General features: G+C 36.2%; 1 protein-coding gene across 5 annotated transcripts in view; it reads left to right on the plus strand.

The window, feature by feature from the left end:
* Positions 1 to 4,885: 4,885 nt before the first annotated feature.
* Positions 4,886 to 25,055, plus strand: part of ORC5 (origin recognition complex subunit 5) — a 63,185-nt gene continuing 43,015 nt past the window's right edge. For 3 of the 5 annotated variants that reach the window (XM_053977721.1, XM_053977724.1, XM_053977725.1), the window contains exons 1-11: positions 4,927 to 5,006; positions 7,678 to 7,861; positions 9,342 to 9,434; positions 11,301 to 11,498; positions 14,989 to 15,063; positions 17,397 to 17,508; positions 17,866 to 17,996; positions 19,672 to 19,720; positions 20,260 to 20,350; positions 22,494 to 22,546; positions 24,686 to 24,798. In XM_053977721.1, the coding sequence (XP_053833696.1) occupies positions 7,751 to 7,861; positions 9,342 to 9,434; positions 11,301 to 11,498; positions 14,989 to 15,063; positions 17,397 to 17,508; positions 17,866 to 17,996; positions 19,672 to 19,720; positions 20,260 to 20,350; positions 22,494 to 22,546; positions 24,686 to 24,798 (1,026 nt within the window). In that variant the 5' untranslated portion in view covers positions 4,927 to 5,006; positions 7,678 to 7,750. The other 2 variants (XM_053977722.1, XM_053977723.1) reach the window with 2 other exon arrangements.

Here is a 25,055-nt window from a genome sequence, read left to right on the forward strand (position 1 = left end):
TTATGATTTATAAAGAATATAAAATAATTTATCAAACCTTAGCAGTTTTGTATTCAAAACTGATACACCCTGGAAAATGTTCTCTGTATATTCCTGCAAACTTCTATGTACCTTAGAGAAACAAGCATTCTAGTTAATACATTGATTTAACTGAGGATGTTGGTGATAAAACATCATTTTCCCAGAAAACTAATTTGGAAAACAAACATGCCTAGAATTAATGGAAATGTAACTAAAAATTAAGATATCTCCACTATGAATTGACTTTGTTTATTGGCAGCTTGAGGAAAGGTATTTATTTTCTCTCTTTCACCTTTAAAAGACTGCTTCCCTTGAGGCCTAAATTCTAAGTAAACTGTTATGATACTGTGCAACAGATTTGTCTAAGCAACCAGCTGAAATTTGGCAGTAATTGCCCATGGTGATATTTTTGTCAGATCTCATTTGGAGATCTCAAACTCTAGATTGTTCATCATATATTTCTGTCTGCAAAATCCTCTGCATTAGATACTATGGGAGTATTTAATCCATAGAATTACTGTTTTTCATATTAATGAGTTATAAATGAGAGCTTAATTACTCCTAATTCCTTGAAAATCCACTGTTGGTGATTATAATCACTAACGATTAGATTGTTAAACATTCATCATTGTCTATCTTTAGTTAATGAGAAATTATGGATCAAATCTCAGTTTCTGATTCTGCTGCCAAGTGCTGGTGGAAGAGAACCCCTGCTGGCTGTGAGCAGTGCCAGGTCACCACTGGCATTACCCCTTGGCACTGACATAGGATGACTGGGAATCAGCAAAAGATGTGAAGGGAATATACTGTGCTCCTGCCATTCACAGCCCACAGAACTGTCTCCAGGGTCTATTTTTCCTGATGTAACTCAAAGCCCTTTCATCCAAATCTGCTTTTACAAAGCCTAACTACCCCTGAACTTTCTTGTTTCATTATCAGGACAATGAGGAGGTATGTCACTTGAGAAATTTCATCCATTTTGAAGAAAAATCACCCCATATATATTTTAAATAATCTTTACCTGGGAATTTAAGTGGATGATTTGTGTAGAGGTAGATAATGACACTATCTTTTCCACTTGCTCTGTTGAAAGATCTGTATCATCCAACAAGGCAGGAAATGTGGTGGCAGTCATTTCTTAAACCACCTCAATGGTGCTTTCAAGTGAACATCTTTCCAAAGTAATAATTTCTTCCTGCTCTTTGTCAAAGTGCTTTTCTGTACCTTTGTCAGCTGCAATTGACTTTTTGAAATAGGAAGAGACTGCTAAAAATAATCTGGATGCAGTCTCAATACCACCCTATACAATGGCACCTCTGGTAAAATGTATCTTGGAAAGAAATGGAGAAATTAAAAAAAAATACTTCACTTATTCTATACACATAATTCCTTCTGTATAGGAGGACATAAATACAGAACCTAGATAAATATGTATGTGTTCTATACATGGTTCTATTTAGATATATAGAAAGACATATATAAAGAATATAATCCTGTAATGCACTTAAATACCTAAGTTTAAGAAATGAGGAATGCCAGAGATTTGAACCAAATGAGTAAATATTCTATATTTAAAGTTTGCTGCTGAACTGGAACTGTGGATGGAAAAATCGGAATGAAGATTAATCATTACCTGTACTGAAAATAAACTTCACAAAGAAAAAAGTGTTAATATAAAATATCAGACCACAAATACAGTGAGAAAGGCCTATCCCCTGCTCTGTTACATGCAAGTTTCAAGCCTCAGTTTACTGTTTGCTTCATTTTATATTTGGTATCTAAGCAACTCATAGTAAGAATAAGATAAAAAGACATGTGACAGCTTAGTATAAATTAAGAAATAATTTAAAGCTCTTCAGAAATGCATATTGAGTGACATCAGTGAAAACTATGTTGATGAAAGATCTAAACTGAAATTCATTATGCTACACATAACCAGCTATACTTAGGCATGAAAACTATCTCTAGCAACTGCTACTAAACAGTTTTGGCCTCTTGAATAAAAATAAAAGTCACATTTACTAAATTTAAGCAGTTTTTCTGGGAAGTAGAGACTTTCTGTAGGAATATATGGACACTGATATGTCCAAGTAAATGGCAGAACTGTTCAGTGGTCTTCTGTGATAGTTTTTAATTTGCAGATTTAAGTCCAGGATTCTGTGGTAGTTACTTCAGGTAAGTCCTACAAAAACATAGCATTATAGTCCCACCATTTCAATCAATAACAATATTCTCAATGATTTTAAATTATTAAAGCTATACAGAATGTTTTTTCGAGTTTTACCTCATAGTAATAATGGTGGCACATTGGATTAATAAGCAGAATTATTACTGGGTATTTTGTTTGAACTGCAGACTAGAAGCTAGGTCCTACCCAGTTAATAAGCAGGATTTTGGAAGTGAGGCTGTAATCACTGAAGTATCTTTTGGGTTGATTTCAGCTGGACTGGTTCCCTCAACAATCTGTCTTTATAAACCACCCAAGTCCTAGGACCAGAAAACGAACGGAAGTGGGGACACAACAGAGATAGTGAGACTCTCCTCTGCGACGTAATATGGATTTATGTTGTGTTGAAGTGACCTTGGGAGGCATTCCAGCCTGAACCACTGAACTGAAAACTACATATTTAAAAACTGACCTCTTGTTTTAGGATTCTTGCTCAACTCCAAAGCAAATTTCAGATTTGCTCAGTAGTCATCCATAGAAGATGCAAGTTCCAAGCATCACTAAGAACTGCTTCCAAAGTATTTAATTTCATCTCCCACATACACTATACAAATGTGGACTCACTGAGACTTCTTTCAGTTATTATATTTGAGATTTTCTTGTGAAACCTGGTCCATCTGTATGCAGAGCAATCTGCCCCAGCAGATTCCATGTTTCACTCTGCTGGGAAGCATAGGCCTTGATATGACATTTTAAAACATACCTACTGTTCTAAGTAAAGATTTTATCACAAGTCAGGAAGTGGACTGAACTAGTAATACTATAACTTTTATACACATATATGCAAATTCAACAGCGGTAACCCATATTATTATGCTTTGTCAAAACTGTGATAAATAGCAGGCCATTAAAAAACCCACCAAAAACCAAGATTTTAACACAAATTTGTATAGATAACCATAAATCAGTTAGGGGTTTTTTTGTGGTTTTTTTTTTTTTTTTTTTGGTTTTTTGTTTTGGTTTGGTTTTTTTTTTTGTGTTTTTTTTTTTTTTTTTTTGTGTGTGTGTTTTTTTTTTTTTGTTGTTTGTTTGTTTTTTGGTTTTTTTTTGTTTTGGTTTTGTGGTTTTTTTTTTTTTTTTTTTCCTTCTCTTTACCTAATTCCATTCAGGTTGGTTTCAGTCTTTCAGTCTATGAATTTACAACATATATCTAAAGATCTGAAATACTGTTCAGGCCAAGCCATGTTGATTGTGCATGTACATGCACATTTACAAAAAACCCTGACTGCTAAAAATAAGCCATGCTTGATTGCTTGATTCACATAAGTCTTCTTTACTTATTTAACATTGCACCCAACTCTGAGTATGGAAGGAGTTTATCACTTTAGTTTTCATAACCCAGCATGCAGTTGTCACATTTATCCCTTTAATACAGTGTGCACTACTTATGTATAATATAACTTCAGCTGTAATTTGAACCTATGGCTATGTATTTTCAGAGCTTGACTGGAGCAGAGGCTTCACAGACCTAGCTTTAAGCAGTTTTGTGTATGAACACATGTAAGTTATGTGCACTTTATACGTGTAAGCTAGGCTCCACCTGTCCACAAAAACCAGATTCATTACCTGGCATGCAACAAGCCAATAATTATACACTCAAGAGAGATATTGATTATTTATTTCTGAGTTGCACAAGCCTGGGCACTTGGTGATATTCCAGAAATCAAACACCCCGACTATCAAAACTTTTCACTATTTATACATTTTAGCAAACAATGGAGTCAGTGTTCATTTTCTACAAGCTACAGAGTTCTCTTATTAGTATTCATTAGTATTCTCTTATTAGTATTCATTAGCTAATGATTCTCTTGCTTCTTACGCTAATTAGCCCCCATGCTCAAACTTTCTCTTCTTTTGGGTCTGGGGGTTTCTTGGGTCCATTGTCACCGTCTGCCCCTGCCAGAATTACCTTTTACCCAGTCGGAGCTGGTTTAGCACAGTTGGCTTTTTAAGTTTTTTGCTTATTCTGCCAACTGTCCTCGAGGCCCGTAATTCTGCATCCTTTGTGTCCACTACTTTTAAGTACATCCTTCTTCCCTTCTTCCCTTCTTCGTTAACCTCCCCCGAGGTCTGAGATCACTGGAACATGTCCAGCCTTAGACCTTGACACGGCACTTCTACCAAGACACTTGTCTTTCTAACACCTGGTCACCACTTACAGCTTGCTAGCCTTTCTGTTTCACGGACCAATTCTCCATTCTTGCTGACTGGATTTCAAACTATGCAAAGATCAAAGAACATCCCTTCTTAAGAAAAGTGTACATGTTTCGCATTTTGCAACACCCTCAAGCCTGTCCCTGTGGGAGAAATGGCTCAGCCCTGGGGCTCCCACAGCGGCAGATTGCCCCAGCCGGATAACCCAGGATATCCTGTGGGACAACCGGCTGGGAAAGCGACAGAGTGCCCAGCGGCCCTCCCAGCCGGATAACCCAGGACATCCTGCGGGACACTCGGCTGGGAAAGCGACAGAGTGCCCCAGCGGCCCTCCCAGCCGGATAACCCAGGACATCCTGCGGGACACTCGGCGGGGGAAGCGCTGGATTCCCCTCGCGGCCGCCCCGCCTCAGGCGGACCCGCCGTGGCCACGGCGCATGCGCGCGGGCCGAGGAGCGGAGCAGCGGCGCGCGCGCCGGCGGCGGCGGGAGCGAGCGAGCGAGCGAGGGGCCGGTGAGAGGAGCCGGGGCGAGCGGGAAGGAAGGAGGAAAGGGAGGGCCGTGAGGAGCAGAAGGGGCAGACCTGCTTCTGCTCCGCTTTCTCGGTAGGAATCGGTGCGGGAGCGAAACCCGCATCGGGCTGAGCCGCCCCCTAGGCCGGGAGCACCCTCAGCCTCACACGCGTGGCGGAAGGAGTCCTTAAGCCGCGCTCGATGGAGGCCGGGGGTCGTCATTCCCCCTCAGCCAAGGCATGCCCGTGCCGGCCAGGGGGCTTGTAGGGCCTGAGGGGACGCAGAACCATGGTAATCTCTTAAGTTCAGTCATTTTTGTATGTCATTTTTTATGCTAGAGTGTGGAAAGGCTGCCAGCTGTGGGTATGTTAGGACCAGTAAGATGAGAGAAGTCCTAGTAAATCATGAAGTCCCGCCATGAAGTTTAACTTGTGCTCTTAACAGCCTTACTCGGTCTCAGCTGAAAAGTGATTTTGGCACCTTCCTGGTCTGGTTGGAGTCACACGTACAACCTTCCCGGGGCTGGAACCTGCTGAATTCAAGCTTTGGCTGATACTTACCTTTGTGTTATCATTGCCATTTAATCTAAATGAATTGTTTTGTGAACACGTTGCTCTAGGCATCCTTTCTCTTGTGAGCTCATGAATGGGGTCCTGTTGGAGATTAAGACAGCTGCGTATAGCCAGTAGGGATGTAGGTTTTCATCCGCGGGCTGAAGTGTGTTTGGTGAAAGTTGCTGTTTGCAGGGGTGTGTGAGAAGCAGGCGGGGCTGGCAGATACGGTGCGGTCAGCAGGCGTTTTGTGCTTCCCTGGAGGGAAGTTTGCCTGGGAGTGGCCTTGAAAAGCTGAAGTGCTTTATGGCTTTAGATGCGTTTAGGACACAGTCAAGCCCTGTTCTCATGTAGCCAGTGGAGCAAAAGGGCTATCTTTTTTTTTTTCTTTTTTTTTCTTTTTTTTTTTTCTTAAATTTACACAAGGTTTTCAGCCTTTTGTAGAACTTTCCCCCCACTTGTTTGTCCTTGGTTTTAGAGGCTCCTGTCATAATTTTTTTCTTTTCGTCCTTGAAATAGCTAGCTAATTTTTTAAATTAATTAAGCTATTTGGATTTTTGTGTCTTCATTCCATTTTGAATAGATACCTGAATAGGTAGGGTGGAGAGATGCACAGACTCATTCAAAGCTGGTAAAATAGACCAAGGCTCTTTGTATGATTCTGTGTACAGGAAATAGTTTGCTTGATACATATGATTGTGGAGTTTTTTTGCCCCTAACAGCAGCATTACTTTGACTTCCCATACTTAATAAATAAACTTATTTTTCAAGTTACTTCAGACTTAGTTTCTTGATATCTAACTGTAGTCCTTGTTATGTGCGATGTGATTACTTTCAAGTAGATGTAATACAGGTACTGAATTACATATATCATCAGGGATATAATTTTTTTCCTCATTAATTTCACTTCTGTTTCTGTTATTGATTCTACAATCCCAGCTTTTGCCTTAGAAAACACTGAAGGCAAAGTATAAAAATAAAAGAAAAAAAAAATTTCTCAAATCTGTTTATGGAAATACTGACCAGAGATTGGTCCCAAAAGGAGCTCTATTTTAAGGTATTCCATAAATACATTTATATTTACAAACCTCCTTGTACCCCAGTAGCTCTCCTGTTGGTGCAATCCACTACTGCATTTTTCCCTCAGAACAGTTTGTTTTCCCTTTACCTTGCTATTTCTGATTTCCTTCTGCTAACCTAATTTTTTTTTCCTGTGCTGTTGTACTTACAACCAGCGTATTGTATTTTTCTGTAAATACTTACATTTAAAACAGTTGGGAGTGCTTTTTTTATTATCTTTGTCTTGATAACATACAGATAATCCTGTCAGGTGATGTCTTTATTGCCTTAATGATATTTCCAGACTTTCTTTTTGATTGTCATGTTGTTTGACAAAGTCAGAATCCAGCTGTTGAGGTTATTTCAGTACTCTCTGCATGTTGTCTGTATCACAACAGATAAAAGTACCATCTTTCCAGCAGCTGTGCAAAGAAGTGAAAGATGTTTGCAGAAGTGCAAATAATATCGTTGAGGTGTTTTTCTATATTCTGTCACTAAAATCCAGCTTTCCCAGTGTTACAGCAATCAAGACCTTTGTTTTTCTTTATCTAGTCCTTGTCTAAAAGGTAAATTGGTGTTAATATTAGTTTCATGTAACTGGTTTGGACTCCTACTATTTTAAAGGAGTATTCCAGTCTTTACCATCAACTAGATTTTCTTCATATGCCTGTGTTCCTTTCAAGATGGGGTTAGCATTCCTGTTAGCAGCCAGAGATCTATTACTTTATCATCCTTATCTTTCCTTATGTCCTACCTCTTTCCTGTTTGTAAATCCTTGTTTATTGACTGCTCGGGGAGGTGATGATCTATGACTAATCTACTTTACTAATTTTTATTCTTTTGCTATTTTTAAATGTATATAAAACCAGAATGTGTAATTCCTCAGTTAAATAAACTAGGATAATTCTTTCTTTTATTGATTTGCTCATATCCTGTATACCTTTATATTTTGATTTGCTTTTTTGGATTTTGTGTGTTGTGGAAATGTCTGTATAGTTATGTAGTTAAGTCCAATTTTACCAAGTCTTTTAAGTCTATCATAGTTACATGCTTATCTGGAGCTAGAATGTCTGTTTAGATTTTTTATCAGTTCCTGTTCCTTTTCCTTTTGTATGTATGGAAGCAAATAATAACGCAAACTTTTTATTTTCCAGATCACTTTATTTCTTGTCTCCACACCTCAAAAGAGACATGCATATTTAGGTGACTAACTACAGGAATATCAAGATGCCTAATCTTGAACATCCAGCGTACCCAGCAGCTGACCTGCTTCACTTGGAAAGTTTGGTGCCTTGTCGAGAATCCCAGGTGTCCACGTTGCTGTCAATATTTGGCGAGGTAGTGCTCTTGTATTCTATGTTTGACTAGAACAAAGGCATTCTGCTGTCTCAGGGAGGAGAACAGAAATTTAAGGGTGTTTTTGTGATGTCACTATGAATGTGCTTTGGTTGCTTCTTTGTTGAAGTTTTATTTTTTGTTACCATCTTTAACATTAGTGTTTGGCAGTAGGTTCTGGTATGTTGGAAGGTTGAAAGATGTCTTGCAGCTGGAAGGACCTAAACAAACTTAGAGCTATTTGTGTCTTTGTCTCTCTTAATTCTGATTTTGCCACAACTCTCTTCTCTCTTTGCTACTTATTACCAGGGAGTAAGTCTCTTCCTCCTAGACCTAAAGTTCTGGGGTGATTTTTTTCAGTGTCAGTGTAGAAATTCTGTTTGATTTTGACCTGCTAATCTAATATTTGAGTGTCTGAATTCTAAGTACATTAAATTGTTCTGATTCTTAGTGGTTTTGAGGCTGGTCATAAGAGTTAGAAACCACTGGCTTGTTAAAGAGTCTGTTACTGCTTCACAAAGCTTTGGTAAAAAGTAATGAGGATTTTTAATTACCAACTTATAAGCAGTTTGATTGCAGAATGTCTGCTTACATTCAGTAACAAACTGGAAATTAATATCTATTTTCTGTCTTTAATTATGGATACTAATAATAATAACACCAAATGACAGTATTCATGCTTTATGTATGTTATAAGCATAGTGGCAACAACTTTTCTTGACTATAGATACTTCAATTCTTGATCAATGTTGAGATACTCAAATCTGCATGTTGTGCACAAGAGTGTTTCATCTTGGATAAACTGACTATTGTCAGTTTTATTTTTGTATTCATTTTTAAGTCAATATATAAAATTCTTAGAAATTAACACAAAAATCTGTGTTTTCATTTTCACCTGTGTGAAAATCTGTTCAGAATGGAGAAAAAGAATAATTCAGTTATTTACCCTGCGTCTTAAAATAAGTATATGAAATGAACAGCATCAGGACCATTAAATAAATAGATGCATCACAAGATATTACCTTGTGAAAGAAGAGCAAGCTTTACAATCTCCTCCTTCACACCATTTAATTCTTTTCTGTTTGGTCTTAATGAAAAGAAAGGCAATTTGTAGTGTTTGCAGAAGCTAGGGGAATGTATGGCTTGCAATTTGTGCTTGCCAGGGTTTTGTTACAGTTAGTTAACTAATTTGAATTAAGAGCTCACTGCTTTTCTCTCTGTGTGTGTTTCAGTTGTTTGTAAGAGCAGTTTCACTGGCAGTTATGTGATACTTGATTCTTGCAACTTACCCCTCAGCATTTCAGCAAAGATGTAACATAAAAGTTGATCTTGTTGATTCCATAATAATTGCTGTATTTTATATTTAATGTCTCAATTTAGGAGATAACTTTTCTTTCAGGGGGAAAGTTCATTGTTAAATCTTTTATCTGTTGAATAAAAAGAAGAAGAATTGAAACAAAAACTTTTTTTTTTTTCTCCTTAGCGTCAGCAGTTCAGTTTTCCATCCATCTTTATCTATGGACACACATCTAGTGGAAAGACTTATGTGATGCAAACTCTTCTAACTACTTTACAGGTAGGTATGGTCACAAAGGATATTGAATTTACAGTTTATAACCATGGTTACTCAAAATAGCCTCTACTTTCTCAAAATGGTTTGTTTCCTCAACCATTTCTGCCTTCCTGATTCTTCTCCTCCACTTACTGTGTCATAAATGCATCACTCTGCTCACTAGGTCACTTAGGATAAAATGAAATTGTGCATTCTGAGATATAAATCATAATAACTTCCTTAAAAAAGTTTAAAAACTATAAAAAAGGAGGCAAATATTGTTCACCTTGTCTCTATGACTTAGCCTGAAGTAGCTCCATTGACTCCTTGTTTTAGTTTTTTTCCAAAACATGTTTTAAAGTCCTCCTAAGATGAAGGGTGTCATTACAGAAATTCCCATCTAGGTCTGTTAATACCTCTGTCTTTGTCAGTCATGAAATTCAGGGATTTAAATCCAATGACAGGTGCCCATTTCATGCCTAAACCATAAATTTCCACTTGTATATTTCTATAGCCCCGTTACTTTCGGCTTGTCCAGAGTGAGCTTATCATTTGATCTGCAGGTTTTATGCAGAAACCCCTTTCATTAAAAGTTCTGCAGAGGGAGATTAGAAGGCAGGGGTTTACAATCCTCGTCCATGAAGCAGCCTTTCGTGCTTTGCTCACAGCACTGAGCTGACCTCTCGCACCATATCTGAAGGTGTGGCCAGGCTGGTTTTGAGCAGCAGCTCTCTCTACGGAACTTCTTGTGCCACATCTGGGTGTTTTCCTGTGTACTGTGGTGTCATGAGTTACATCTGAGGCACCCAGCTTTCCTTCTGCTATGGAGATGCAGCACTTTGAATAGCTGCTTTTTGGTGATGTAGCCCTCTCCTTTTCATGGTGTTCAAAATAATAGAAAAGCTTTTTATTGCATGCTGTGTGAGTGGATTGCTAGCATGTACCCACACTTCCCCACATCTGCTGAATCGTATTATATTTTAAGAAGGAAGACTGGAATGAAGTACTTGCATTTTTTTTTGTTATAGACAACCACATTCCTGCATTCCAGTGACTAATGTTTTCCAGAAGTTTTTATGTTCAGTGTGAAAAAGAGCATCTGCCTTACCAGAGATTATAGAGTCGTGCAGATAAGCTATGTCTTAAAAATAGGGTTGCTAGAAAATCACCTTTTTTTGCCTTAGGTGGGTTTGACTACTGGTATTATTTTATGGGTTATAGTGCCTTCTCTTTAAAGACAAATGACCGTAGATTTTCAATATTACTAAATTGATACTTATAATGTATCTCATACTCTGTTTTTTTCACTCACTGTTTGCTTGGAAAGATCTGGTTTTCTGAAAATGTTCTGCACAATCATGCGGATGACATGAGTCTGGTATAGAAGCTTACACTTTATCATTTGTGTGCATTGAATACCAAAAACGTTCACAGTAGTTCTGGGTAGTATGCTGGGGAGATTACTTTCTTTGTGATGTCTGTGTTTTCTAGACACTGTAATTTGTAATAAGCCATTTTATGATACTGTAATGTCTTACAGTTGTCTAAATTTCTTTGAGCTAAATGCTGTTTGGTTTTCTTTTTGTCTATTGCTCACAATTTTTCAGCATATTTAAAAGATGCATTGTGCTTCAGTGTTCAAACATAATTTGAAGGTATACTTCCATTTGAAGATTTATCAGCTCTCTCTTCAGTTTGTATTGGTAAATAATATTTTGACTAGGTATATAATTGATCTTTTTCTTTTAACAAGTTATTTTGATTCTTACTTGTAATCTGCTGGCAGGATATGATATGGTTTCTTTGGTTCTCTCATATGGAAGAGAAAACTCTGGAGTATTTACCTGAAAAAGCCAAACGCAGTTGTGTAATTTTTCTTGTTCTCTTCAGCTTCCTCATGTGTTTGTGAACTGTGTGGAATACTTTACATCACGACTTCTGCTAGAAGAAATTCTCATCCAGCTGCAAAGCTGTTCGTCTGGCACAGAGCATACCTCTCCTGTGCATTGTGATACTTTGAATGACTTTGTTCGTCTCTTTAAACAAGCTGTGGCCAGTCGGGAGCTTCAAGATCAAACATTATACATTGTAAGTAATTTCATTTTAATGTCCAGTCCCATTCCTGCTAAAAGGGTGTGAGTAATGGCTATTGATAGTTTGTATGTGAAATGTGTGCCTTGTAGAGCAGTTTGCACAAAATTTCTCCATAGACCTCATTCAGAACCTGTTGACAGGTTCTTTCTGTTAGCTTACAGGCTTTAGGTGAGGTTCTGTAATTTTCCTGGTTTTAGATATTTTTCTACACAAAAACTGTATAGCATAACTAATAATGAACATAAATTATATCACACATTTAAATTTGGGATGTAATACTGTTACAAAGTCTTTAAATACAGAGTGCTTGTATTTGCTTTATTAGTAGTAAGTCATGCTTATCTGTTTCCTTGTGAAAATAACATCACAAATGAGAAAGCAGAGGTGGAGAATAGGGCAGAAGAGAATATGGAGAATGGAAATGACAAGGCTTGGTTTGCTAGAATAGAACTTGAGGATAATATTAAGGAACTAAAATGCATAATTTCCTCTGTAAAAATGCTTTTGAGATCTTACATCTTCAGCTACACTTGTGGCCCTCAGAGACAGGACCTATAGTTTTAAAATTAAGATGGAAAAAAAAAGGACTGCAGTGAAAAAAGTGGTGATATGCTCAAGTGGAATGAACAGCAGATTGCAGGAAAAATAATCAGAATTTAGGTTGCAGGAACTGTTGAATTAGTATAATACTAGAATACTAGGATTTGGTTTAGATCTTAGGGGTTTTTTACTGTGATAATCTTAACTACATAAAGGAGCCAAAATTTGCAGGCTATAACAGCATTTATTTTGCTGAGAGATGAACATGGAAACAAATTTCAGTCATACAAGAGGTCTGATGAAAGGACAATGTGAAAGCTGTAGCATTAGTGATGTGTAAATGTATATATATAGTGTGGACCTGCAGAATATACAGACCAAAATTTTAGGCCATCAGTAGGAATTAAGGTTTTTTTTAAAAGAGTTGAAATTGATTATTTAAGAAAACAAGAACATGGTTAAGATTGATTGCTCTGAGAAACATGCAGTGTGATTACCCAGGGTCATTAAGCTCTCAATGTGCCCATACTGCTTGAGGGTTTTTTTGCAGTCAAACAAGAAGTTCATAATTATACTGAACATTCTTCATCCTGTTTCACAAGCTATAGTTAAGTATGTTTTATTACCATTTAAAAATACTTCACTGGGTTAAAAAACTTCATTATCATGTTTAGTGGAAACAGTACTATCTCATTGTTTCCTATAGGTCACAAGGTTATTAAATTTGACATACTTCGTAGAAATGGAACGAAGAAAATAGTGTACCAACACTTAAAACAGATAAAAAGTTATTAATAGAGAAGTAGTTTAGCTTACTGTCATAAAAGTGATACTGACATTCTTCAGCAATTCCATAAGCACAAATTTTATCTCTCTAATAACCTTCAGTGTATTTCACATAATACTTCTTGCGGTGAAATCTTACTTTCAGATTAGTATTTGGATTAAAAACTATTCTACATCAGTAAAGAATTCTACGTGTATTCTGTGAAAATTGGCATCATTCAGAAAGTTAGAAAGTTCTTGAACAATGGTTGTAGAAAGTAAAGCATTAAATAACTACAAAGTTTCAATTGTATCATGAAAATAGTTGTTGCCTCAGAAGAATTAAGTATTAAATTAGTATTTCAGTTACATTCTGCATGAGAACAGACAGGAATGGGAGAAATCAATTTATGTTTATTAATGTATGTAATCTGGATTTATTGTAGAGTAGTTTAAATTGAGACTGTTGGAAGACGAGCATGCTGGTAACATAAACTGGCAATACTGACTTATTCAATTTCATTTCAGTAGTAAATAATGTAATACTTCAACTCAATTAACTCAGAGTAAATGAAGATAAATGTTTACTTTCGAGCAAAGGGTTCTAAATATTTCTCTTAACCCAAGCATAGTTGCTGAATGCTTGTGATTACTTATGAAAAATTTATTCATTTTAACTACCTGAAAAATTGGAGTAGATATAACTTGTTATCATTCATACAATATTCTTGTTATCATTCATAAATATTCTTACAATATTTAGCACTTTACAGAAGTATCAAGCTACTTTGTTTAATATAAGTGAGCAGCTGGTTTTAGAAAATATAGGATTTTTAAAAAAAATTGAAGAGTGGCAAGTCTACATGGACACCAACGAATAAGGCATAGATTTATAGACCTGAGGGAAGGCTGTTTCTGTGAACCACTTGACATTTTCCACAAGTCAGGGTCACAGTGTATTTTTTTCTGCTGTAAGTAGGAACTGTAGTTTCCCATTTAACTAAAAAATGTGATGTGCTTAGGTCAAGACCTTAAAGCTTTGTGTTTGGTAGCTGCATGTCGCTGGGTCCAATAAGCAGTGTTTTATTAGTAAAAATACATAGCCACTTTTTGGTCTGTAGTGTAAAGCAGTCTTCATTCCTGAAGTCACTTATTACATGAACCAAATGCAGATATCAATATAAAATCATATGTTGCAGTTTTTAATAAGTTCACAAAGTGTGAGATATTGATGCGGAGATAGTTCTTTCAGATTTGTGTGGTGGGATTCTGAAATAATAATTTCAGAAAATATTTGGTTGTCCACATAAAGTTCTTTTCCTTATTGTAGGCAACAGAAATGATAGATGTTGTAAGGTTTTGATGGAGAGAAGATATGTAATAGGATAGAAAATACAGTTTTCTACAGACCTATAATTTTTATCTCAAGAGCAATAATTCTAAACAAGTAATGAGCTTCAGAATTTAGATTTATAATGCAAGTAGTAAATAAGCCACAAAAGAAATGTATTTCTATTCTCTTTTTTCATTTCTGTCAAGATTTTAGGTGTGCTGGAAGTAGACATTTTTTTTTTTTTTTACCAAAGAGTAACCATGGATGTCTTCATGCTTCTGTTTTAATTCTTCAGACTCTAAAATGTTATTTGCTTAAATGTTTCTTGTTTAAGCTGTACATATGCTACATCTGTTACTGCTATGTGAAGTTTGCATACAATAAATCCTGTAAATTCATTGGCTGCAAATGATGGCAAGAAAAGTTTCTCTCAAAATTCAGAATATCAGCTCTTACTTGTTTCTGAAAAATCATATAATAGTAGGAAAAGACAACTCTCCTAGAGTAAGCATGTACTTACAGTGCTACTGTACTACATGAAAATTTGAAACGTGAGAAGAATTTTGGGAAAAAATGGAGGTTTCAATGGTTGTTAAAGATGTCAGGACTTGTTGTGATATTCCTGACTGTACTTAAATAATAATTCTTCCTGCCATAAGGCATGAGAATGTTGCTTGTTTAGGGATTGTATGCTTTTTTTTAGATGCAGAGCTGCTTGGGCTTCCTGGAAGCACTTCTGAAGCAATAATCTCTCCAATTCAGTTTCTAGTGGCTAAGAATTAATTTTAAGTCCATGTGAGAGTAGGAGTTGAGTTTGTCTATATAATGTCATTGTTTTGTTAAAAGGTTCTGGATAGAGCAGAACAGCTGAGGGAAATGGAAGCAAACATCCTGCCAGCATTTCTTAGGCTTCAAGAGTTGGTGAGTGTCTGGAAAGAAATTATCATATGTGTCCTGCCTGTTGAAGGTAACTGAACATGTGGTACCTATACATCCAGGGTCACAGATCAAGATAAGTGATTTTTTAGATGAGAAAAATTGAAAAATTAAGCCTCATTCCCCCAAAAGCGTGGTCAAAACTAGAAACCAAACTAGAATTTAAACATTGGGAGATTTTTATTAGACTCTTTGTTTTTTTAGTTGTGGTTAATGGTATCTTATTTACAATGTCTGATGTGTATAATCTTTGGAGGCTTGTGTCAGATATATAGCTGTCTTTTCTAGGTTATTTGTCTTTTTAAGAATGAAATTTTCAAGAGACTACCAGCTGTTTAATTTGGCTGGAGCTGCACAGCTCAGCAGCTGTGAATGTGCTTTGACTTGCTAGAGAGTTTTCTCACACTTCTCCTGGAATTGTGCCTCAGTAAGTTTCTGATTGGAGTAAACCACAGTGTGCTTTCCTTTCTAACTTCTGAAGTGAGCTTTTGCTTTGAAATAAGCAAAAATGGTACATTCCCTGAAAAGAAACTGAAGACAAAACAAAAAGTTGCTGGTACTTTGAAATATCTGAACATGTAAATAGCTGAAATTATGCTTGTTATCTCAAAGCTTTTGTGTAGTGCTCTTAATCTTCTGGTCACATTGATTTCTCTACTGAATGAAGACTGATTCACAGCTGTGTTCTTATTCCTGACAGCTGGTGCATTTTCTGTCTCTTTTTGTCTGTTCTGCCCATGTTCTGGACTAGGCTGCTCCTGAAGCAGAAACAACCTGTTCTGCAGAGAAGGGAGGCAAACTTGTGTCTATAATTGGTGTTCAGGGATCAAAACCCCATAGACTAAGACTTATATCTGCCTGAAGAACACTCCCAGTTTGAAAACTAACCTCCAAACAAGTCTGTTGTCTTGAATGCTGATATTCCAGTTGCTTAAATTCTGGATTCTGGACTGAGGCTTTCTAAAACAGTTGTGCAGCCAGTGTTGCAGAGCAATGTGGTAGGAGCAAATCTCTTGCATCTCTTCCTTCCTGGAGTGAAAGGAGACCAGGAATGCCACTAGTAGTAGGGAAGGATATCATGGCACTGGTGGATTGCTGCTGAAGAATAGGTCATGGATGCTTGATTTCTCTGAGGATTGTGATGGCAAGTACTGAAGTTCTTCATACTGGATGATCAGTCAGGAAGTGAGCTGAATGTATTTTAGTAATTCTGTCAGCTGAAACATTAGGAGTTCGGGGAGAGGAAATCAATTCAAAGAAATGCAGAAAGATACTGTGTTGTTGAAAGAAAAAAAAAAAAAAAACTTATGTTCCATAAAAACGAAGAAGAAACAGTAAAAAATATGGGTGGGTGCCACTTCACCAAGAAAGGGGAAAAGTAAAAAAATATTTTCACTACATTTCAGGGAAGGGAATAGCACTTAAATGTCTTTCAAGTCATTCACAAGACTGTCGACCAATCGGTTCAATCGGGTTCCTTCCTTTTGTTTCATGGAGGTGCCTTAATAGTTTTCAAACATCTTTCTTGAAGAACCATATTTAAAAGCATCTTTTGTTAGGCAGAATTTTTAGTATGGTTGCAAAAACCTTGCAAAGAAGGAGAACGACACAGCATCTTCACAGATAGTTTTAGCTTCGTATTAAGTAGCTAATATTTTGAATGGTGACCAAAATATAGCAATATTGTTTTTAATATGAAGCAGTTTGTTACCTATTGATCAAAACATCCAGTCTGAAGCAGGCATTTTGTCAATAAAAACTTGGTTGCAAAAATATATTACTATGAACAGCCCCATTGTTGTTAACTAGTAAAACATTTGGGAGAGTAAACAGGTCATATTACATTTTTGGTTTGGGATGTCTGTGTGTTTGTTTTTAAAGACTAGATTGCCTTTAAAATAAAGTAATAGATAGCTTGGTTCCAGAGGCACTGAGATTTCTTTTTGCTTTTTAACGTTTTCTTTTTGCGCTGAAAGTCTGTGTTTAATTACTAAAGTAAAATGTTCTCTTAATTTTGAGATGGAATCTATTTGGTATTGTGTATCACCCCACAAGGCTTACATGTCAGTGGAATGGCAGGGGTTGGAGAGAAATATCATATAATTATAAAGATTTACAAATGTATGATCTGCTTGATTAGACCAGCTGAAGCTTTAATGCAAATTACTAGTATAGAAATAAACTGTAAATTTAATGATTTTTGTGAAACAGAAAAGTCACAATAATAATTTTTCTCATTGATGCTCTAACATGCACTGTTTTTTTGTTATTTCTCTACCTGTCATTCTCTCATTCAGTTTTTTCTCTTCCCTGTGTAGACTGACAGAAACGTGACAGTTGTTCTGCTCAGTGAAATAGTGTGGGAACTGTTCCGTCCAAACATGGGATGCTTTGAGCCATTCACCATGTATTTTCCAGATTACAGCATAGGTAAACTAATTTTTTAATCTGCTTTTCAGGGATTATATAACACTTTGTCAAAGGACATTCAAAGGTTTTTTCTAGGTTTATCAGTGTGCCTTTTACAGAACCCAGAATATGTAATAGCTATTGGAATGTTGAAGTCTATATTCACACAACCTGTAAAGGTCTTGTCTTTTTCTGCTTGCCAGAACATCTCAAAGTAATGTTTTGATTCCATTACATTTGCTGGTTCTTCAAATCATTGTAGATTTTAGTGGATTTTGTTGGTGTTTTGTTAGTGATGGTTATTATTTGTTTTTCCACAAATGTGGTCGATTTATTAAGTTGGCTTGAAAACAGCAAAATTTATTTTTGTTTAAATAGGACATCTACAGAAGATCTTGTCTCAGAATCATCCCCCAGAATATTCTGCAGATTTCTATGCTGCATATATCAATATATTGCTTGGTGTCTTCTACATGGTCTGTAGAGACCTGAAAGAACTTCGGCATCTGGTGAGATGAGCTTCTTTAGAGTTGCTGTTTTGTTTTGGGATGTCTTTTGCCAAATGAGTCTAGATTTATTGTTGAATATGGACAAAAGGAAAATTAGAGTTTATAGAATGATTTGGGTTGGAAGGGACCTTAAAGGTCTAGTTCCAACTCCCCTGCCATGGGTGGGGACACCTTTCGCTAGACCAGGTTGCTCAAAGCCTCATCCAGCCTGGCCTTCAAAACTTCCAGGGATGGGGCATCCACACTTTCTCTGGCAGCCTGGTTCAGTGTCTCACCACCTTCACAGTAAAAAAGTCTTCCTTTTATCTAGTGTAAATTTGCCCCTCTAAGAATATGTTAGTTTAAAATGTAGTTGCCCTAAAAATCCATAACAAAGGTTGCAGTTGTTTTGGTGGCTGTAAAGGGCTTCCAACTTTTGTGTAGTTTTCTGGTAATAAATTGAAAGTATTTGGAAAAAGGCGTCTTACCCTTTTTGGGCTTAATCTTTTTAATGTAATAGTAAACAAGCTTAACTGAAGAAAATTAAGTTACTTGATGGTGACATTTGTATAAGCTTAATAACAATTACAAACATTATCTTAATCCAATTATTATTGCATTAACTGTACAAGGAAGTTTCACAAGTTTGATCTGATCAGTGAAGAAATTGTTGCTCAAGAGATGATCTGAATGTTCTGCCTGTGTTTCCCTCAGGAAAACTGAGCTAAATTTCAGCTGAACATATCTGGTAACCATGCAGGTTTTATATGTAAATGAGGTTGCTGGAGACTGAAACATACACCAGGGTCACAGTTCTTGCAGACATGTACTTGAGTAGCTCTGCTTATGAGAATTTCAATAGATTTAGATGCTCTATGGCTTGTGCAACACTATGAAAACACTTATGTGATTGCACCCTAAATTCTTTTTGTGGTTGGCAAATCTCTTCCATAGAAGATAGTGATAGACACATACAACTGAATGCAGGCTTCTGAACTCCTTTGTATCTAATACAGACTCCTAAATGTGCATGCTGTTATGTGTGATTATTAATAATGTATTCTGGAATTTTATTAGGTTTGTATATGGAAGTTACACTTTGAGATTTGTGTATTAGCACACAGGTTTATTAAAGTGCAGTAGGACAAAAAGAGAATGAAATCTGAGGATTGATATTTTACAAAATTCTGTGTGATATTGATTTAAACATTTTAGAAGAAAGTAGATTATAGGGTTGTCAAAAATCTCTTAATCTTACTCTTGGCAAAAGGATTTCATTTGCATATGGAATATGTTAGCATATTTTTAAAATAAATAAATAAATAAATATTTTCTGCTTGTGTTTAAGTGTGCTGAACTTCTCCTGGAATGGAAAGTTTTATCTGAAAATTAAGGGAGTAAGAAAAGTTCATGAAAACGTTTTTATTGCATTTATAATGATAAATTACTATGTCAGTTTAAAAAGTGCAACCCCTGAGTACAATAAACAAATCTTGCTGAGCTTAAAGCTGTGTAACCTGTGATAGATTACTTCTGTTTTCATTTCATGGTACAGAAATGATGCCATGTTTGTAAGCAAGTGGCATAATTATTGATTTAAAAGGGTTTGTTGACTTTGCAAAGGAATTAATTAGCATGCTAGTTATGCTCTATACCTGGATCAGATACTTTAATGTTCCATTTTTGCTTTCTGTAGGCAGCGCTCAATTTTGCTAAATACTGTGAACCAGTGGTCAGAGGGGAAGGTAAGGCTGTGTCTTCAGTTCGAGTGGGTGTATGAGCGCGCAGGTGCTGTTTGGTGGGTTTTGGTGAAGACTTTGCTCTGATCCTTGTGCTGTGGTCACAACAGCGTTGCCTACTCCAGTTGCACCCAGTCATTAGCACTTGCAGCAGAAGCAGTACGTGGTATTTGGTGGTGGTGTTTTAGGAAACAAAGATGGAAATACCCTGAAAATTTTCTTGCTTCCTATAAATCTTTCTCCTCACTCAACCATCAGGACTTTGACAAAGTAATAAGTTTTTTTTTTTGTCAAGACTAAGAGAAGAAAGAAACCAAGAGGAGAGGTTTTGTCAAACTGACGTAGGTTATCTCAGAACTTAGAGAAACAGGCTTGTGTGGCAGCATGCGCTTGCTGAATGGATGGCGATGGTGCATCATCCTAAAGCAGCATATCAGAGTCGGGATGTTAGACTGTGTTATACCTGTGACTGTTCAGGTGTCAGGGATGAGTTTTAGTGTTGTATGAGTTAAATGTTTAACAGAGTTGATTCTGGCTTGCTGCAGCAAATGAACGCGACACCCGCAAACTCTGGAAAAATATTGAACCTCATTTGAAGAAGGCAATGCAGACTGTTTATCTCCGGGAAATATCCAGGTAATTTGGAGGGCATAGGCTTTTTTGCTTTGTTGAGGTTGCTGTTTTTAACAACCTTCCTCTCACTGTGTTTCATGGCTAGTGTTTCTTTTTTGCTAGATGTAATCTTTTTTCTTTAATGTGCATTTCTTTCTTGCCATATAATGTTAGAAATAGTGTATCTCAAGAGGAGATTTAAACTAAGTGGTATTTGTATCATATAATAGATTCAATAAGTAAAGCAGTGGCAGCAGGTTTTGTTCTCCTTTACACTGATGCTAGATCCATTTTCTGTAATGTATGAAACTACCAAGCATGGGAATCCATCACCAGAATATACAGACACAGTTTAAAACACACTGCTGTATGTGTTAGCTTGCCAGATACTCAGTGTACCAAGGATGTGTGCAAGCCTCAAAATTCTTGAGACATTACAGATTTTGAGTATCTGTGTTTCTTAGCTTTGTTTGATAGAGCTAGGTTTGTTTGCTGACTGTGCTTTCTGATCCCTTATTTTCTTTTCCAAGGGCAAATTTTTTCTTATATGGAATTGTAATTTTTGACAGCGTTAAAATCTGGTGTCCTATTAATGGCTATTGTTCTTGGTATTGTTTTAGATTCCTTGTTTATTTTGTAAGCTGCCAGACCGCTAGAAAAAAAGGATCGTGATGTTTATTCACAGTGGTAATAACTGGCTTAGGTTTAATGTTCTCTCCACCTTTGAGTGATTGGTGTTACACTATGTAAAGAGAGATCATTCAGTATTGCTTGGTTTCTTTATCTAGTAAAAACATACTGATTTCTTTCCTTTCAATGTCGTTGAGGCTATAGAGTATTCTGGTCACAATCTGAGTGTATAGTAGAAGTCTTTGCTAATGTTCTAGAGATGTGATCATTCCTTCAAAAAGAGAATTGATTTTGCTTTGTTCAAGTTAGACTTCACTGTAGAATGCAGCATTTTACTGTTTGGCTGAAATATATATTTATATTCAATATTGATCTTCATTACACAGTCTACTCGGGATCTTCCTGACTTTTTATATTGTGTAATTGCCTACTCTAATTAGGTTGTAATAAAAGATTATGATAGAAAATAGCTTGTGAATTGTTTCCAAATTAGCAATTTCCCTCTACAGTTTTCTTTGATTATAAATTTGAGCTTGACTTGACTTTTATCAGAAATTCCAGCTTTCTGCCTAACAGTTTTACAGATTTACTTCTGTGTGCCAGTAAATGCTTGAGGAATTAAAATCACTATATCAGTGTTTCTGGCCACAGAACTATGATTACTCTTTTTCTTTCTTGACCATGTAATTTATAGTGATAGAACTCTGCTATCAGCTTTTGTGCTATCTGAACTGAAAGGAAGATTAACCTTTTTTTCTGCCTGTAAAGTAGACATTGGATAAAACCTTAACTCACTGATGACTTATTCTGTCATGCACTGTAATTTAAGTATTACCTGAACTCCCATTACACTGTTTTTATAAGTTTTAAGGCTTATGGCTGATAAACTCTTGCTCATGAGGAACTTTAAAAAACAAGCCAAAATAGTTACTTCAACAAACCTATCTTTTTGTAATCCCCTTGTGGTATACAAAATGATCCAAAATGTGGAATTGCTAGGAATGTCATTCCTTAAGGGAAGTTTAGTGAATTTTTTTGCTATTGTTTAGGAAAACACCAAACTACTTGGGGGCATTTTTCACTGCCAGTCCATCTTGATGACTTCCATTGACTTCAAAATTACATTATGAAGTAATTATAGTATTCGTCTCACAAACATGAACAGTTATTAAGCAGATTAAAAAGAATCAAAACTATCAGTGTTTTTACTTTTTATGCAATTCTGCATTATTCTTGAAACTTGGAATGCTGTGGATATTTGCTTACTCGTGGTAGTTGGATGGGAAGATACTGGTATTTTACAATTAGATCTTTTATGCCTTAATCTAACAATTTTTTGCTTTTTTTAAAATCAGATACATAGTCTGTAGATTATTAAAATTTGCATGCAAGACAATAAGACCATGTATTTTTAATTATTCTCTTACTAACTGTATCCTAGGCAGTGTCACAAAATTAGAATATACCAAGCAGGTAGCTTTCTCTAAAAGACTGTCAAATACTACATATTTATGTATTTGTGTTATCTGTCTTTCAGCTCACAGTGGGAGCGTTTGCAGCATGATGGTGGAGAGCCTGGGCAATTGAAAGGTATCAAACACAGTAACTGTGTAGGGGCTCATAATGTGAAATGTGCTTTTGGTTTGACTTGGTCATTGTCATATGAGAACATGTGGATCAAACCACACAAACAAAGCTACCTGCTGGTATTCAGTTACAATTCAGGGTAGTCATGGTTCTTTGAGAAGGTGTTCTACAAAGTAATATTTTCCCCCTATCGTATATATGAGGAGTAACCTTTCCTAATATCCTTTGCAGGTAAAAGCAGTTTTCTTTACATCAGTATTTCTTATGTCAGAATGGGTGAGGAATGGCCTGAACCCTGATGGTCAAACCTCTGTGTACCAACTGATAGAATTGTTCAAGTGGGGAGAAAAGAATGTTATACCTGGTGTATTGCACTGAATTAGCACATTCCTAAACAAAACACCTATCCTGGGTCCAGATTTCTTGCAAAGAGAAATGTCAGAAGTGCAAGTGTTCTCTATGTTCTTTCCTTGGACAAGTAGAGCTTTGTTGGTTTTATACTTTAGACAGGCTGGAGAGTCAAATCTTATATATTTTTCAGCCTTCATTTACAATTTAGGAAGGAATACTGAAATATTTTCCTAGTGATGTCAGTTGGTCATGGTCTTTTGACCAGTTTATATTTAGGGAACATTTTTTTATATTATTTGTCATGACAATTCCTTGAGATAAATGCAATCATCAGACTGTTTCCTATGTTTGGTTTATGATTGGTGAATTTTCAATATTTTTGACCAAAAGAGTTTGATTCAAAGTGTTCTTATTAAACTCTCTCCTGGATGATCATGAAATATTTTGCATCTGACAACCCTGTGAAGGGAGACTTAATTTTAAATGCATTTTCATAAGTGTATGTAGTAGGAAAAAATGTCATGTTTTTAAAACAGCATTTGATAGCAACATGCTTAAGAAGTCATTCTAATAAATAAAATTCTAACTCTGATAAAGGTATTAATCATCAAATAGTTCACTGTGCGCTGCAATATTGGCTGACCAGAAGAATGGAGAAAAACCAGATGTTCTTGTATTAAACTAAATTGTCTGTCTGCAAGAGTTTATTTGGTGTTGCATTTTATAAATAGCGTGCAGTACAAGATAATCTCATAATTATAAATGAACCTAAAACTGCTGTTCCTTTATGCTTACATGAGAGGCAATCATTACTAGCAGTCCTCTAGGATGCTTTTCCCTATGCTGTGGACCCTGAATCATAACTTTTAAACATGTTTAATTCTTTGATCTTTATTTGCTGATATTTGTGGATTAAAGCATAAGGGTGCAGGTGCTTCACAGAACAAGAAACTGTTGAAGTAAAAACTGTAAGCAAAGAGGGCACAAGAGAGACCATTTAATGGTTTCTGTAATTAGCCAGCTGATGAAGGGTGGTTTGATGATCCTATTCTTATGCATAAGCATGTAAAACAAGAGCAGAGAACTGTAAGGGTAAAAATTACAAAGTAAAAGTACTTTGAGTTCCCCTCAAAAAGAGGGGAAGCAAATATTCACTAGACTGTAGTTCTTGTGGGTTTTAATATGTGTGTTTAATCTTAATTAAGTATACATGTATACAAGGAGACAGAGTCAACTGGATGAAGTTTAAAATTTTTAAACATTTTCTGTAGGAAATAGAACAGTGGGTAAAAATCATTGATCACAGATGAACTGTTTATCGGAAGTGCAGCACTGCTGCTTTCTTCACCATGCCAGCCTTGTTCCCGGACAAGCTGTTTGGTGGTCTAGAGGAGTATAAAGGTTGAATCTTGAAAACAATTGCCATTGTATTTAAATATATCCCTTAATCTGCCTTGTTTGTCAGGAAAACTCCTTTAAATGAAAGTAGCCTGGAGTTATTTATATCTTTTTTTCTGGAAGATTTATGAATCTCTGATGCTTCAAGTACAGTTGCTGAGAGTCTGAAAAGGTTTCAGAATGTTAGCTTTGTTTAGCTTTGTGCCGGTGCTCCTTGGCCCTTCCCTGAGTTTGCTTCTGTGATAATGGGGCTGAGGAAGTCATACTTACTTAGTTATGGCACTAGAGCGGGAGAGAAGGAAAATAAAATGAATGCAGGGAAGTTTAATTTGAAGTTTGTGGATGTTCAGGCTGGGTTTTGGTTAACTCATGAACTGTTTGTTTATTTTATAGGACTTTCTGCACATTCCCATGTGGAACTTCCTTATTACTCCAAATTTCTTCTAATAGCTGCTTACCTTGCCTCCTACAATCCTGTTAGGACAGATAAAAGATTCTTTCTTAAGGTAACAAAATTCATTTCTTAATGCTGTTAATTGGATTCCTGCATACTGAATTTCATGGTTTAAAACTCTTCAACTATTTTTTCTGAGCTCTGTTTCTGTGTGGGCTTCATTTGATTTGATGAGCAGCTTTTCTGTAGATCCCATACTGTGATTGGTAATGATCACTTAGTGATTTGAATGTCTAATAAACCCAAATTCTTCTTCATGTCAAATTATGTGTAAAGCTGTTATAGCATGAGCACCATGCTTTGCTTTTC

Source organism: Vidua macroura, chromosome 5 (genome assembly GCF_024509145.1).
Source record: "Vidua macroura isolate BioBank_ID:100142 chromosome 5, ASM2450914v1, whole genome shotgun sequence".
Taxonomy (NCBI): Eukaryota; Metazoa; Chordata; class Aves; order Passeriformes; family Viduidae; genus Vidua; species Vidua macroura.